General features: G+C 43.3%; 1 protein-coding gene and 1 long non-coding RNA gene across 2 annotated transcripts in view; both read right to left on the reverse strand.

Annotated features, from left to right (window-relative positions):
- LOC148112027 (uncharacterized) overlaps window positions 1-15,574 on the reverse strand; it is a 449,893-nt gene that overhangs the window by 135,663 nt on the left and 298,656 nt on the right. The gene's annotated exons all lie outside the window — the stretch shown is intronic.
- LOC132711236 (vomeronasal type-2 receptor 26-like) lies at window positions 117-10,019 on the reverse strand. Its single transcript, XM_087879473.1, has 5 exons — window positions 9,725-10,019; window positions 8,994-9,282; window positions 4,430-5,227; window positions 879-1,091; window positions 117-295 (listed from the first exon to the last, which is right to left on the reverse strand). Exons 1-5 carry the CDS (start codon window positions 9,952-9,954, stop codon window positions 155-157), a joined length of 1,671 nt encoding a protein of 556 aa, XP_087735599.1. The 5' UTR covers window positions 9,955-10,019; the 3' UTR covers window positions 117-154.

Genomic DNA, 15,574 nt, shown 5'->3' on the forward strand with positions numbered 1-15,574 from the left:
CTCCCATCTCTTCCCAACCCCTCCTTCCAAGTCTTTTTGATTTACTTCCGTTTAGATAAGAAATTGTGCTAAAATTGTGTTAAAAATAAAAAACCAGGTGAGCTTCAATCTGTTTTTTAATTTGGATCCAGTTCCAGAAAGCCTCCCATTTTCCTCAGTGTGACCCACCTTCCTGAGTGGAGAAGGTCCCCTCCGGACAAGGAAGGCAGTCATAGCAGCAAACTGGCTCTCCTTCTCGAGCCCTCTTGACAAATCCAGGATGACAACTTTCCACACATTTGGACTGAGGCAGGGACTGAACAGAAAAACAAGGAATGCCAAAGAAAATATGTTAGGATCTCCATCCATGGAAAATGGGGGGAGAAATAGACATTAGACAAGTAGATTCTGGGCTTCATGGAGGTACATATGAAGTCTTTGACTCCTTCCAAACAGGTGTAGGAGATGTGACCACGGCAGTTTTTTTCTTTAGTTCCTCCCTTTTGCTTCTGGCATTTAATACTGCAATAAAGGACTTTTCTATTTAATGTAGTCCAGAGGGATGGAATTGAAAAAAGATTTAAATATGATGATATATTTTTATTAAAACTGATAATAAATTTTACTGTAAAAGATTGAGGAAACTTTTATTCCATTAGATTTTTTAATATGAAATTAAACTGTGATGAAGAAAGAAACCTCTGACCAGTAAGATCTTGAAAGGTTTCCATAGAACATGGCAAAGCCACTCCACTTAGGTCCCGTCTGTTGAAGAGCTTCCATTAGATGACACCAACTGGCATGGGAGGCCAACCACCCTGGAGACTCTAGGCTTTGTCCACTTGAAATGGGACCTCAGGCTTTGGAAAACAGAGAAAACACACCAACATTCCTCTCACCTTATTGAGCAACTTTAGCCGTGAAAGAGCATCTTGGTTGATAGAAAGTCTCTGTCTCTCAAAATACGCCAGAGCCTCTTCCATGACATCCTTCTTGGGGAGAACCAAGAAGCTGTCAATGCTCAGATCTGCTGTTATCTCTCCATTTTGGTCCAAGTACATTTTTCTGTCAGAAATATTCCAAAATTCATTCTTCTCCAGAAAGGGATGAAACTAGAATGGGAACATCCAGGAATTTGAAAAACAGAAAACTTTCTTACATTGAATCTTTCTTCTACAATTATCTCATCTTCAAATATGGTTAAATAGGATACAAATACTGTCATTATCTTCAAAAGTGAATGAAAAAGTTTGAAAAAAAATTGTCAATCATATACTGACAAATAGAGAGAAAATATAATTTATAATTATAGGGAACATTCTAGAGCAGATGACAAATAAAATGTAAAAGATGATTCATAAACTGTTTGAAAACAAGAGGTTGATTCCCAGAAAGCATGGGTTGATCAAGAAGAAAGTTGCCAGGCTAATCTTCTCCCTGGTCATCCTGATGGAAAACACCTCCAGATGTGCTAATTCTAATTAATTGTAATGCAACATTAACAAAATGTTGCAGATCTGAAAGAACAAATCTCCCACCAACTCTTTTCTCAGCCTGAAAAGTTAGCCAGGATCCTTTCTGAGCTTCTTTCTCTCCCATTATGCAGCTGCAGGATTCTCCCCTCTTCTCTGATCCTTCCCTAGGCAGCCTCTCTTCCCAAAAGTCACCCCAAAAGCCATTCTCACACATCATTACACTTCCTAAATAGATTATGGGAAGACTGGTGATAGAACTGGATTTCAGTAAAGGACTCACAAACAATTTCGTGATGTGATTAGAAACCTGAGGGCTGGATAATAAGTGGATAAAAACTGTCTTCAAAATGAAACTCAAATAGTTTTTAACCCTTTTTAATCTTTCCTATGAAATTTGAAGGTGATGAATAACAATTTGCCATTGGTCATCAATTTTTCTATGTTGTCATTAATACGGTAATTAATACGATCTTAGAATAAGCTAATTTGATGTGATTTAATTTAAAGAATATAAAGTTTTTCTACTTAGAAACCTTATTTGAAACTTCATTTAAAAAGTTTGATAAAATAACAATACTTTTAAATCAACTTAAAGGTGATAATCAGAAGCAAGCTACAATTGTTGAATCGAATGGATTGAATGGATGGACGGACTGGAAGTGAATTTGCTGCTGGCATCCGTGAAGGAGGAGTCTGGTTTGAAGGCAGGCTGCTTGGAGATGGCTGGAGAGGCCATGGACCCTGAAGACTCAAAGTGGACAGAACGGATGGCTGATGAAATGGATTCTTTCAGGAAGATTGAGGGAAATTGGGGAATGGACTTGTCATATTTAACTGGAAAAAAGTCTTAAGAGTCATTGTGTTTCAATTTACAGGAGGTCCTGTGACTTTGGGGAATGGAAAGCAGTTGTTGGGAAAGATCCTAATTAAAATTTTAAGGAAATGCATTATTATTAAGAATCAAAGAATGATGTTTAACCCTGGTCAGATTCTGAATGCATCAGAGATAAGGATTCTGGTGGTCTGTGGTAAATAAGAAGCTCCTGTAGATTTTCTCTGTGTTAAATACAATAGCAGATAACAGACCATTTTGAAGTTTTTAAATTTAACTTTATTGTTGGATTGCCTGTTAAATACATTTTTAATATAGAGCAGATAACAAGTCAAGTAGTTGCAAATAGATGTGTAGTTTATAACTGTGGGCCTATTTTGCAAGGGGGAGAAACTATTATTGCTGTTTTGTATTCAACTGGGGGGACAATATGCAAGTTTTTGTCTGTTTTTAATGCACAATTAAAAAAAATATTTTGTTTAGTTTTGTTTTGTTTTTGTAATAGTTTTATTTTTTGAAGCTTATATTTTACCTTTTTGAATAAAATAATATCAAGTTTCCAGAAACAATATTTATGATTAGGACACAGAGAAGGGTACATGAGTAAAAAGTAATAGAAAAATATCTGATTTTTAGCAACTAGGACTTGACTAACAATAGAGTCTCATATAAGAACATTAATGAGGGAAAGGAAGAAGTATGAGGGATACCAAACTTGATATTGCTATTGCTGAGCACATTGTAAGCCGCCCTGAGTCTTCGGAGAAGGGCGGCATATAAATCAAATAAAAATTAAATAAAAAAAATAAAAATATGCATGTTTGTGAAAATGGTCTCAAAATCGTAGTTAACTGGAAACAGAATCTGAGTCAGCAGGGAGATGTTCATGGAAAGAAGGCAAATGCAGCCATAAGAATCTCAGGAAGTGAATGGTGTGGTTTGGGGAGACCCCGACTCAAGGACCAGCTCCCCTTGCAGGCACCACGCTTGGAGGAGAATTTGCACAAAATCTACGTGTGAACTTCAGGGAAGGAGAAATAAGCCAAGGAAGAGATCAAAGGAGCTGCTCTTAGCCTTGAGGAAAGAGAACAAGGAGAAGAGCTGAAGATCAGGAGGAGTCTGGGAGCCCCTTTTCCAACTGACACAAACTCTCCGTTGGAGAAGGGAGGATGCAGCCCTCTTCCATTCACTGACACACGTTACACACGAGTGTAAGATCTGCTCACTATTATTCCAGAGTGTCAGATGTGGAAAAATGAATTCAGTTACAAGAAAGGAGATTTTAGCTGAAGGAGAGAAAAAAATATGATAAAAGGATGAGCTGTTTTAGAGCTGAGCCAGTGAAGCAGAGAAGTTCAGTCTCCTCTTCATGGATTATCTGAGTGCAAAGACGGAGCAGCCATCTGTCAGAGAAGCTTTAACTGGGATTAATGCAGAGAGGAGGGGTTGGGCTAGATGGTCTCAGGGTCTCCTCCAAATTTATAAAGGTGGTCATGCCACAACATGTATCTATTGTGCAGTTGTTGCTCTAGCCCCACCTAGTGGCCGGGGGCAGATAAACCTAACTGTATGGTCTGAAGCCAGACTCCCTTTTCTCTCAGCCTTTGGAGGAGACGGAAGCAGCCGGTTTGACCGAGACACATGGTCATCCGGAGGCCTCCGTCCCTCACACGGAGCATCGCTGGAGAGGTTCCAGCTGCTTCTTTGTTGGCTGTTAGTTAATGCTGCCTATCTCCTATTTATATTTGATTCTCACTTGTTGCATTTCCTCAGTTTCTCCGTGCCCTTTTCTCCCAATGAAACACCCAGATCCACCCCAGGCTCCCTTTCACTGGAGGAGAAGAGGGGGGTTTAGCTGCCTCTTGAGCTGCACACAGACCCACCTGCAGTGGGGACGGAACAAAGGGGAAATTCCACCATGCTCATCACAAACCCACAAATACAGGAATTTATTTTTAAAAGAATTCAGCATTTTCAATTGAGCAGTATGTAATATTAAAATGCCATGGTATCTCCTCTTTGGGACCATTATTCCCTGAGTAACTGAATTGGCCAGATCTGTTGAGATGGTTCCCCTCCTTCTCCTCTGGATTCTTACTCCAAAGGATCTCAGATTAATGGATCCATATGGGGACCCCCATACCTGCCATGACTGCAGCCTTGGCGACCCCAAACTCTTTTCTCCCTCCTTCCTTCTCCTCCTCGATCTGGAGGAATAAGCGGCATTCAAGGCCTGGGCCAGAGTCTGAATGATACTGTACTCATGGTAGTCATTTGGGATCCGGATCCTGTCCCATTTCCACTGGGACTTCAGTGGGGCTTCCTGGGTGCATCTTCTGCGGCCTTTGACAGAAAAGACGTTCTTTGAAAGAGAACAGCGGAAATAAGGTTCTTGAAACTTTTCTTCCACAAAGTAATGGGGTTCAAAGTTATCATCCATTGGCCTTTCTTTTCCCAGATAACCAAAGTTCAAAATACTATGGATGTATTTGAGAAGTCTGCGCTTGTTTATTTTATACCCTGCAAAATTTGTGAGGATCCAGACTTTCCCTTCAATGGGTCCTGAGAGACGCATAAATGTTAAATGGAAAGGAAGAATTCTCTCCCAAATGGGAACATTTTCTATGAAGTGAACAAAGACGTTGACTTGTCTCCACTTAGAGAGGGAATCCCTGAGGGATGCTCTTGTGTGTCCAGTTGTTGAGAACAGTTGTGATATAACAACACAAATTCCATTCCTGACAATCATAGGAGAAAAAATCCTCATGAAATTCTCTCCATTTTCTGTGTCTGAAGCAAAGAGGCCAATCAGGGTCCATCTGAAATGGAGGAGCAGGTGGACAATTGCTGGGTACTGGATTCCTTCTTTGGGATTTATCCGGTAGAAAAAGGGGAATTGACTTTTATCACTCAGAGCCTCTGAAGCAATTTCAATATTCATCTAAAAAAGCAATGAAGAAAAAGCTGTGTGATATTTGGGGTCAGATCAAGTCCAAAATATTAGATTTTAATAAATCCAACTGGTTCTCATGAATGTGTTAGAATAGTTTGTTAATCAGACATTGTTTAAAATATAAAAGACAGAATATTAGCAAGATTGTATCATAATAATGGAAAATAATAAGCAAATTAAAAAACAAAAAATGTAAATCATATTACTGTATCACCCCTACAATTCATCACAATTAGATTAACACGTGCAAATGCCAACTGGAGTATTCTATTCCAATAAAGGGCCTATTATAAATTTCGAGGATTGCTGCATCTTTTTTTGCTTCTCAATCTCAGATTCTTTTTGGAGGAAATTTTTGAAATTCTTTCTCCAGTTATACAAGAAACAGGCAGACCTCAAATCCTAATAAGATTTGTCAGTTGCATAATCCAAGTTTGGTCTTTAATTGAAGTTTTGTCTGTTCCAACAGCCACAATTTTCAGAGTCTGTCAGTTTACATAGATTAAATTTTATGCCAATGCCCATATTTTCTGAATTTAGACAAAGCAGAAATTGTGGAAATTCCCAAATCAGCTCTGAGGGCAGCAGCTGGAGTCCTTTTACCCACCCCAAGATCCTCCTCAGAGGCTGAGATTGGGTTGGTTCTGCTGGTGGTTTCTCTCTGGAGCCCCAAACATCAGATTGATGTAAGAACATGGGGGAAAACTGGGCCTCCAATACTTTAATCACTGGGGCTGAGGAAGCTGGAGAGCTATGAGGTTTTCGTTTAAGCACCACTTTCACTCCTGCCCTTTCTCTAACTGAGCTCCTTGGATGATGAGGGAGCCAAGATTCAGGCTCAGAGAAAACAACCCCAGGTAAGGAAAGGTGTTACTTGCTCTAATGGCTGACCATCTATGGCTATGATGTCATTTCACAAAGACCATAACTTTTGAACTTGCTTTATAAATTATCAGATAATTATTAAGACAAAACAATTCAAGTCTATACAATCCAATGTGTAAATAGGATAATATCACATTATCTGTATAAATCAGTGTATTCCAATAGGAATTTAGCAGGCTAAACATGTGTACCTAGAACAGAATTTATAACAAAATAAAAGGGTTGGAAGGGACCTTGGAGGTCCTCTAGTCCACCCCCTGTTCAAGCAGTAAACCAGGCTTAATAGCAGTAACTGTGAGAGGTTCCTGGAGTCTTAGAGGACAACCAATTAAATATAAGTCAAGAGTGTGCAGCGGCAGCCAAAAAAGCCAATGCAATCCTAAATTGCATTAATAGAGGGATACAATCAAGATCAAGAGAGGAACTAATACCACCCTATAAAGCCTTAGTAAGACCACACCTAGAATCCTGCTTCCAGTTTTGGTCACCACACTATAAAAAATACGTTGAGACTCTAGAAAAAGTGCAGAGAAGAGCAACCAAGAGGATTAGGGGACTGGAGGCTAAAACATACAATGAACGGTTGCAGGAACTGGGCATGGCTGGTCCAGTGAAGAGAAGGACCAGGGAAGACATGATAGCAGTCTTCCAATATTTGAGGGGCTGCCACAGAGAGGAGGGGGTCAAGCTGTTTTCCAAAACACCCAAAGGCCAGACAAAGGCCGGATGAGGAATAATGGATGGAAACTGAACAAGGAAATAAAGAGATAAAGTTGCCTTCAGAAGTTGTGGCAGCTTCATCACAGGAAGCTTTCAAGAAGAGGCTGGACCGTCATCTGTCAGAAATGGTGTAGGGTCTGCTTGGACTAGATGACCTACAAGGTCCCTTCCAACTCTGTTAATCTGTATCTATCTATACTATTCCAGACAAGTGGCTCTCCAGTCTCTTCTTAAAAGCCTCCAGTGATGGACCACCCACAATTTCTGAAAGGGAGACATTCCTCACCGTTAGGAAATTTCTCCTTAGTTCTAGGTTGTTTCTCTACTTGATTAGTTTCCTTCCATTGTTTCTTGTCTTGCCTTCTAGTACTTTGGAAAACAGGTGGACCTCCTCTTCTCTGTGGCAGCCCCCCAAATATTGGTACATTGCTATGATGTCACCCCTCGTCCTTTTCACTAGCCTAGACATACAGAATTCCTGAAATTGTTCGTCATATGTTTTAGTCTCCAGGCCCTAAATCATCTTTTCTGCACTCTTTCCAGAGTCTCTACATCTTTTTTATAATATGGTGGTTAAAACTGGATGCACTATTCCAAGTGTGGTCTTGCCAAGGCATTATGGAGTGGTACCAATACTTCATGTGATCTTGATTTTATCCCTCTGTTAATGCAACCTAGGACTGAATTAGCTTTTTTGGCTGCTGCCACAGATTGCTGGCTCATATTTAAGTGATTGTCCACTAGGACTCCAAGATCCCTTTCACAGTTACTGCTATAGAGCCAGGTTTCACCTCATCCGTAAGTGGACATTTGGTTTTTCTAGCCTAAGTATGAAACCTTACTTTTCTCTACATTAAATTTCATTTTGTTAGATAGGCCCAGGGTTCAGGTCTACCTAGATCCATCTGGATCTTCAGCCTATCTTCTGTGGTGTTGGCTATTCCTGCCACTTTAGTGTTGTCTTCAAATTTGATGATTTCCCCATTTCTCCCCTCATCCAAATCATTCATGAAGATGTTGAAGAGAACTGGGCCTAAAATGGAAACTTGGGGTCCCCCATTGCTTGTTTCCCTCCATGCAGACATAGTTCCATTGAAGACCACAGGCTGACTCCATCTGGGGGTGATGCTGTCCATCCCACATATTTTCAGCTTCCTGAGAAATAGGTTGTGGAAGACTTTGTCAAAGCCTTTCTGAAATCCAAGTACTGTATACTACATGCACTGCATTTCATTGGTCCACTAATTTAGTCATTTTTTTCAAAAAATGAAATAACATTTATTAATGATCTGGGTTTTTTTTTTTATCCTTCATTACTGCTAGTAAGTCATTCATATTTACACTGAATAAGAAGAAATATTTAGACAAGGGTTCAAATATGCATCTTTCCCTTCCCCCTTGGTAAGCATAGATCCTTCTTCTCATGGCTCCATTGAGCCCAAACCTCCCTCTGAAACAAGGGCTTGGATCAGGGCCAACAGTCTGAACTCCATTTTGAGGGCAAAACATTTTCTCCATCATATTTCTCTGTTTATTGAGTCAAATGCTGCACTAACATCGAGAAAGCAGCAAACCTTGTTTTACCTCACTGATATAGATATTTCAGAACAAATTTGTTGCCAATATTAGATTATTAATTTATGCATTATTTCTTACAAAATCTATCTAGCTTTTAATTTTACCTAAAACATTCTGGTTCTTCTGCAAAGAATGCATTTTTCTCAAGTTTAACTAAGAGGATCATGGCATAAATTTTAGCCACAATATCTGCTAGTCTATTTGGATGATAATTGCTAAAGTCCTTTTCATTCCACTTTTTAGATGGATAAAATAAAAACTATTGCCAACTTCAATCCGAGTGGATAGGGCAGGCATCATTTATGTGTGAAAATGAAGATGCCAATAGAGGCCCCAACAACCAGGGATATTTTTTGATCAGTTAAATAGTTGGCAGAAAGTCTTCTCCAAGGAATTTATTGCTTGCATTTCAGGCCTTTTATGATTAATCTCAACATGAACATAATGGGGTAAAATATTGAGAATATGGAGAAAAGCAACTCTTGAATTCCATGGAGAAGATATGATTGCATCTATTGCTCACCCACCACCCATCCCTCACTTTACCAGATGGAGAAAAACACACACAAACCTGTGGGACTTTGTAGGTGCCTCCTAATGTGGACGCCTGGATGGAGATCTCCCTGTCAGCTCCATCAAGAAGAGCCAGGAGGTTCTCCTTCCTTCCACAGCCGTAGTTGGGGACATTGGCTTCTCCAGTGGAGAGCATGTCCAGCAAGGCATCTGAAGTGTGGAAAGTGCTCAAATAGTTGTCGTGGATGTTGTAGCCAAGCGTGAGATTGTGCAGGAGCTGGAAATTCTTGTTGAACGTTTGAATGTTGAAAATGAATCGTAAGCCATATTCAAAACCATAAAGATTCCTATTGTTAAAACATGTTATTATAATCAAAAGCAACAATAAATACTGTTTTTAATATATAATCCTCCACAAGCCTACTGAGCCTTAAGCCAACATTGATCCAAAAGCAAAGATCAGTTACACAAATACAGGAATGGGTTGAGGTACGGCAACTACAACTGATTCCACCACTACTTTAAATAAAACTCATTATCCAAGTGATAAATTAAGGATTGAACAGAGAGACGAAAATAATCTGCAGCCCTTTCAGCTTTTTTTCAGACCCATTTTTGGATTTGAGTCTTTTTCACAAAATCAGAGAAATGAGAGAAGCCATCGAAATCAAAATCATTCAGGAAATTAGACATATTCCCCAATATAGGAAGAAATGAAAAATAAAAAACAGAAAAGAAGGAGAGTGTTAGAATGGAGGGAGTACAACTCCATCACCCTGAATGACTTACGGATCATGGAAAACAAACTGAAGAAAAGGAGCCACATTGAAAAGCAACTTTATATGCAATATTTCATTTCCACTGAGGATTAAACCAATGAGATGGTCTCCTGGGCTGTAAAAGCTCTGAGGTTGTTTTCCATCCTGGTTCTCCAAACTCAGTGGGCATTTCATTCTCAGCTTCCCAGAGACTGTATGGGACAAAAGCAGCATCAGAGGCAGAAGCAGGAGGTCCATCATTCATGGGGTGAATCAATGAATCCTTTTCCTGTTTCTAAAGAAGAATTAGAAGAATCAAAGGACTCTCACAAGGTGGAAACTCCAGTTGCTTTTTCTCATCACAGAGAAACACTCAGCTTTATCTGGAAAGGAGAGAGATGTACATTCAAGAGCACAAACTCTGCCTGTCCCAAACCTCCATATTTCTCTGCCCAAAGGCTCCCTGGAGGATTCAGCCAAAGAGCAGAGCTGAAACTTTTATCATAATTTTCCCTCTCAGGAGGGATCCCTGGATAACTCAAGGAGTTCTTGGACTTGGAGATTGTTGGGAAATTCTCTGGAGGGAAATGAAAGGGAAATAATCTCCATGTGATTCATAATAACAGGGGCAGAGATGGAATTAAATTGATCATCTAGAATTGAGAGGTTTGGAGTCTCCATGCTTCAAATTGGCCCCAGAGGGAAAACACGGCACCTGTGGCTGAAGAAAGAAAGAAATCTAAGATTTGTTTGCATAGTGATGAAAGACAAAACTCTGGGGGCCAGTTAATGCTGGAGCATGTCACAGATCTGAAATAGCTGCCAACTGAGTTGAACCAAAATTTACTTTATGTTGAAAGCTAATGCTCAAGGGCATCGCACAAAAGGGCTGATGCAATAGTGTGGCCAGTTTCTAAGAACAAAATCAGCTTTCATGAAAAAGTAGAGTTAAAAAAACCACATCCACATACAAAGAGAGAGAGAGAGAGACAGAGAGAGAGAAGTTAGAGAAAGCCAAGTTATACGAGATGGAGAAATCAAGGCTGCCTCTCACTGGAAGGAAGGAAGAGAGGGAGGGACTCTCATGTTCATCTGCAAAGATGAAAAAGCTGATCTTCAAAATCCAACTTCCATCTTCAGAGACCTGGGAATGCAGAATCCCATATCCCATGATCCCCTGCCACCCTTTCCCATGCAGAGGCCAGGCAAGGGGGCTCTTGCAGGGATGCCAGACAGGACTCTGCCCAGCTGAGTGGGGAGCCCCTCTTGGGAGAAGGAAGCTGGGGAGCCTTGTGTTGGGGAAGGGAAGCAGATCTGCAACCCCAGTCCCTGTTCTATCTTCTGAGTCCTGGGAAGGGGGGAGACCATATCCCATGTTGCTCAGCCACATCTTTCCATGCATGGGAAAGCAAAGCCCAGACCCACGGAGAAAGCCCAGGATGGCCAGGGAGAAGGAGTGGATCTGGGGCATTCCTGGGAAGAGACTAACATGATTTATGAGTCCCAGGGTTGAATGTTGGGGGGACACAGCCCCCGGGGTTTCTCCAGCCTCGCTTGGGCTCCGTGTCTTTCCAGGAGAGGCTCCTGTGGGGGAGAAGACATGCAGGGCTGGGTCTTCCAAGGGGGATCCGGGGTTGCCCTGGGGGAAAAAGCAGCCGGCTTCTCCCTGGAGGGGACCCTCCGTGACTCTGAGGAAGATGGGGCTCCCAGTGGCCGCTCCAGACCCTCCAGAGCAGGGGTCACCAACCTTTTGGACCTCAGGGACCACTAAAGACATAATGTTAAATCCCGCGGACCACTAATATGATCTGCCTAATGACCGACTGGGTGGGCGTGGCTAGATGGTCATGTGGCTGGATGGGTGTGGCCAACTCAATGTCACTCATCTTGAGGGGTGTCTCGCCGGCCTCTACTCACCCCTCCCTCCCAGCCACTCCTCACCTTCCCCCCCCCAGGCTCTTTAGGGTCCCAACAGGAAGCAGTTGTTGGAGCTAAGCAGGCACCACGAGAAAGGAGTTGGCAAAACAGCTCAGTTCAAACTGGATCTGACCGAGAAGGAGGCTCAGCAGAAGCACCTCACTGAGGACTAGGAGCATAGGCTTTCCAAGCAGAGGGAAGACCTGCGGGAGTGCAAGGCCAGGTACCGGCGCCTGGAGGCTCAGTGGGCTGAGATGGTCAGCCAGTTCCAGACCATGAGGCTGTCCCACTGGAACAAGGTCCTCCGGCTCTTTGCCACCAGCAGCCCTTCCCTCCAGCCTTTGCCCAACGCCCCACATCAGGAGGCTGAAGCAGACCCCAAGGTGGAATTTCTGCCCCCCTCCGACCCACACAAAAAGACCTGGAAGGGGGAGAGTCTCTGCAGCCATCCCGGCATGGGGGACTGCAAGGAGCTGGGGTGGGCCAAGGTGGGACGGCTGCAGCCCATCCTCAGCAGCAGCAGAACAAACTGCAAGGGAGCTCAGGGGCCGGCCGCGAGAAGTCCCAGGCTCCTGGGAAGATGGGGAAGAGGCTCTCCGGTTCTCTGGGCTCCCACTCAGGCACACTTTGACAACTGGACTGTTTCTCTCTACCCCCCTTTCCTGTTTTGTTTGCTGGATCGATGCAGGGGGACATCAACCTAGCTTGAGACTGTGTGCCCAGACCAGGTGCTTTCTCTCGGCCTCCTGCCCGTCTCTGCTTCTGTCAGGCCTTCGGGTGGGAGGCCCGAGATGAAGCACCTGGTCTGGGCACGCAGCCTTCCAGCAACCTCTTTTGTGTTCCTTCTCTCAAGGAGAAGCTTTGTGGTCGATCTGAGTGAAGGAAAAAAGAAAACAGGCAGACTGACGGTAGCTTGTTGATGTCTGTGGGAAAGTCGGTCCCATACTAGTCACAGGACTGGCCCATTGGTCATCCCGGAGCAGCTCCTCCACCCAGGTGCACCGGCTTGCCTGGATGACCAGCCCAGGAGAAGGAGGCACACCTGGCGCAGCGACATTCCCATCCACGCATAGGCACTTTCGCACTTGCAACTAAAGCCACCTGCGTTCCTCCCTCTCCGCCTGCTGCGATCTCCGCTGAGGTTCTCCACCCCTTCCAGAGTCTGCAAAGGAAGAAAGAGCACTGCTCCTTTGAGGTCTTCCACAGCCCTGGTGGAGGGGAGGGAGGGGGATCCTAGCTGGACACCAGCCACAACACCAACTAAGTTTAACACGTAAACGACCTGGTCATGCCTGTTGTGTGAATGCAGCCTCTGCAATCCCCTCCTCAGGCCCAGGTGCATTGGGAGGGCAGGCGAGTGTAGTGAACAACCAAGGGATTTGGGCAACCTTTACATTGCTGGGATGCCTGCAGGATCCCTGGCTTCTGAGGCCAGCAAGGCCCAACGTTTGGGCTCCGGTGCACTCTTCTCCTCCTGGGCGGCAGGAGTTTCACATGCCACTCATTGAAGCACCTGGATTCCCAGGGAGGGAGGGAGGGGCTGGAGCTACTAAACAGGAGGCCAACTAAGTGCCCGAAAGACCCCATCCCATCACTGGGACTCCGGGCACTTCAGAGAGCGGCATGTGAAACTCCAGCCGGGCTCAAGAGACGGAGTTTGCAGGGACTGATGTGGTGCCCCTGCTGGCTACAAGACAAACGTTCATTGCATGTCTCCAGTCCAGGGGCCATAGTTTGAGGAATATAAAAAATGCAAATAATTTTTCTGCGGACCATTAAAATTTTCTTGTGGACCACCACTGCTCCAGAGCCCCCAGCTGAGGAGACCCTTTTCATTGCAGCCTTTTCTGAGGAAGGGACTTAAGCCCCCCTCTCTCTACAATTCTGGGAGGTTTTCCCTCTTTCTCATCCTCCTCAAAGCTCTGAATTTTGCTCTTTATTTGACACCCCCCCACACACACTTTGGCTTGGCTTCTTCAGCCTCTTCTCCATCAGGCTGAGGGCAGGGAAGGTCCTTGACAACCGTCTCTTCCCCCGTTTGATTGGTTGTGGGTTGTCATGACAAAGGGGGCGGGAATAGAAGCAGCCACTAAAGAGAGAGAGCGGTGGGATTTTTTGTCTTCCCTGAGAACTGGAGGATTTGAATGCAAAATCTGCTTTCCTTTATATTATTATAAAAAAGTAAAAAGTTGAGGTTCAATTTTAATGCTTTAGTTTACTACAGCAGAAAAAGTCTGAAATCAACGCTTTTGTTTTCTTTTCTCCCTCCCCCCTCATTTCTCTTTCCCCTTCTCTCCCCCCCGCCCGTCTCTTCCTTTTTGATTTTGTATTTTTGTACTTTATTCTATAATTAATAAAATGTTTAAAGAGAAAAAAAAAGAACTGGAGGATTTGAATATGAAATCTGCTTTCTTCTGTTCAAATGCGGCCGAGAATCAGAAGGAGGGAAGGGTCAGAGAAAATGAAGGAATATTTAAAAATCTATTTTAAAAAACAAAGGAAAACTTAAACTTTGACAGAAGACAAATCAAAAGGGAACACCAAAAAAAGATAAATGATCAAACTCTGTAGAAAAAGTTGTTTAGCTCTCTAGAGTGAGATCCATGAGATATAAAGCAATTAAAAGCAAAGAATGATAAAAGTCAGCCTTAAGCAAATTATTGGAGACGCAGAGCAGAAAGATCGGAAGATGAAGTGAAATTGGACGTTAAAGAAAATAGTGCCGTCAAATAGCTTATAGAAAATAGCTAAAATAGTTATACTATTAACATTACATTCTGTGCTGGTTGAAAGTATTCAGAATTTAGAATTTCTGTTTATTTTAATTTTAAAAATGTGTAAGCTTTCTTATTTGTGAAATAAAAAACTCACCCCAGCTATTGAAGGGAGAGAGACAAAAAAAATCCCAAATCAAATTCAATTTCTAGTACTTTGTTAGTATGGAGTCTGGGTCAATCCAGTCTTTGGTGGTTCAACAAAAATATATACTGGCAACAATTGGTGGCAGAGGTGGGATTCCTCCAGGAGATCTCTTGGTGCTCCCAGTGCAAAGGAAAAGTGCCTCAGCTGTCGGAGGGAGACAATTTGGTCCAGGGAGATCTCATCCCCTCCAGGCAATGGCCTCCCAAATACCCAGAGTTTCTCCTGGGCCATCCGAGATGGGAGAGGCTAAAGGGGAAGTTCTTCCAGGCAGCAGTGGGATTCAAATTTTTTAACAACTGGTTCTGTGGGCGTGGCCAGGTGGTCGTGTGACTGGGTGGGCGTGGCCAACTCAACATCACTCATGTCAAGGGGCGCTTTGCCCAGCCCCTCCCCTCCTAGCCACCCCTTGTCACCTGCGACCTCAACGTATCTATAGTTCTGTAAAATGTTCACTTTTTTTCGACTTTATTATCTGCATCTATATCCCATACATATACTTTCATGGATAGGCAGGTCACAAAACAGGCTTTTGAGGGGCTGCCAGAAAGAAGGGGGGGGCAATGTATTTTCCAAAGCAGCAGAAGGCAAAAGAAGAAGCAATGGGTGGAAGCTGAACAGAGAGAGAAGCAACCTAAAACTAAGGAGAAACTTCCTGACAGTGAGAAGAATTAAGCCATGGAACTGCTTCTCTTCAGAAGTTCTGGGTGCTCCAACACTTGAGGTGTTCAAGAAGAGACTGGACAGCCATTTCTCTGAAGTGGTCGAGGGTCCCCTCCAAGGTCCCTTCTAAGTATGATTCTGACCCCTTTCCCAGGCCCTCCGCTCAGATCTGGCATCCTCAGTTTTCCTGCCTGAGCAGGGGGTTGGACTAGAACAGGGGTCTTCACACTTGGCAGCTTTAAGACTTGTGGACTTCAAGCATGGCTGGCTGGAGAATTCTGGGAGTTGAAGTCCACAAGTCTTAAAGCTGCCAAGTTTGGGGGCCCCTGGACTACAAGGCCTCCAAAGTCCCTTTAAGCTCTGTTATTCTCTTATTCCTAAA

The sequence above is a fragment of the Pantherophis guttatus genome, chromosome 15 (assembly GCF_059756535.1).
Source record: "Pantherophis guttatus breed Tessera chromosome 15, ASM5975653v1, whole genome shotgun sequence".
NCBI classification, from domain to species: Eukaryota; Metazoa; Chordata; class Lepidosauria; order Squamata; family Colubridae; genus Pantherophis; species Pantherophis guttatus.

Excerpts from the sequence above, each read along its gene's own strand:
- LOC132711236 (XM_087879473.1), bottom strand. The coding sequence starts at position 9,954 with ATGATGGACCTCCTGCTTCTGCCTCTGATGCTGCTTTTGTCCCATACA. Across the intron at positions 9,283-9,724 it reads CAGTTTGTTTTCCATGATCC|GAATCTTTATGGTTTTGAAT; the intron begins GTAAGTCATTCA and ends TTTTAACAATAG. Across the intron at positions 5,228-8,993 it reads GCACCTACAAAGTCCCACAG|ATGAATATTGAAATTGCTTC; the intron begins GTTTGTGTGTGT and ends TTGCTTTTTTAG.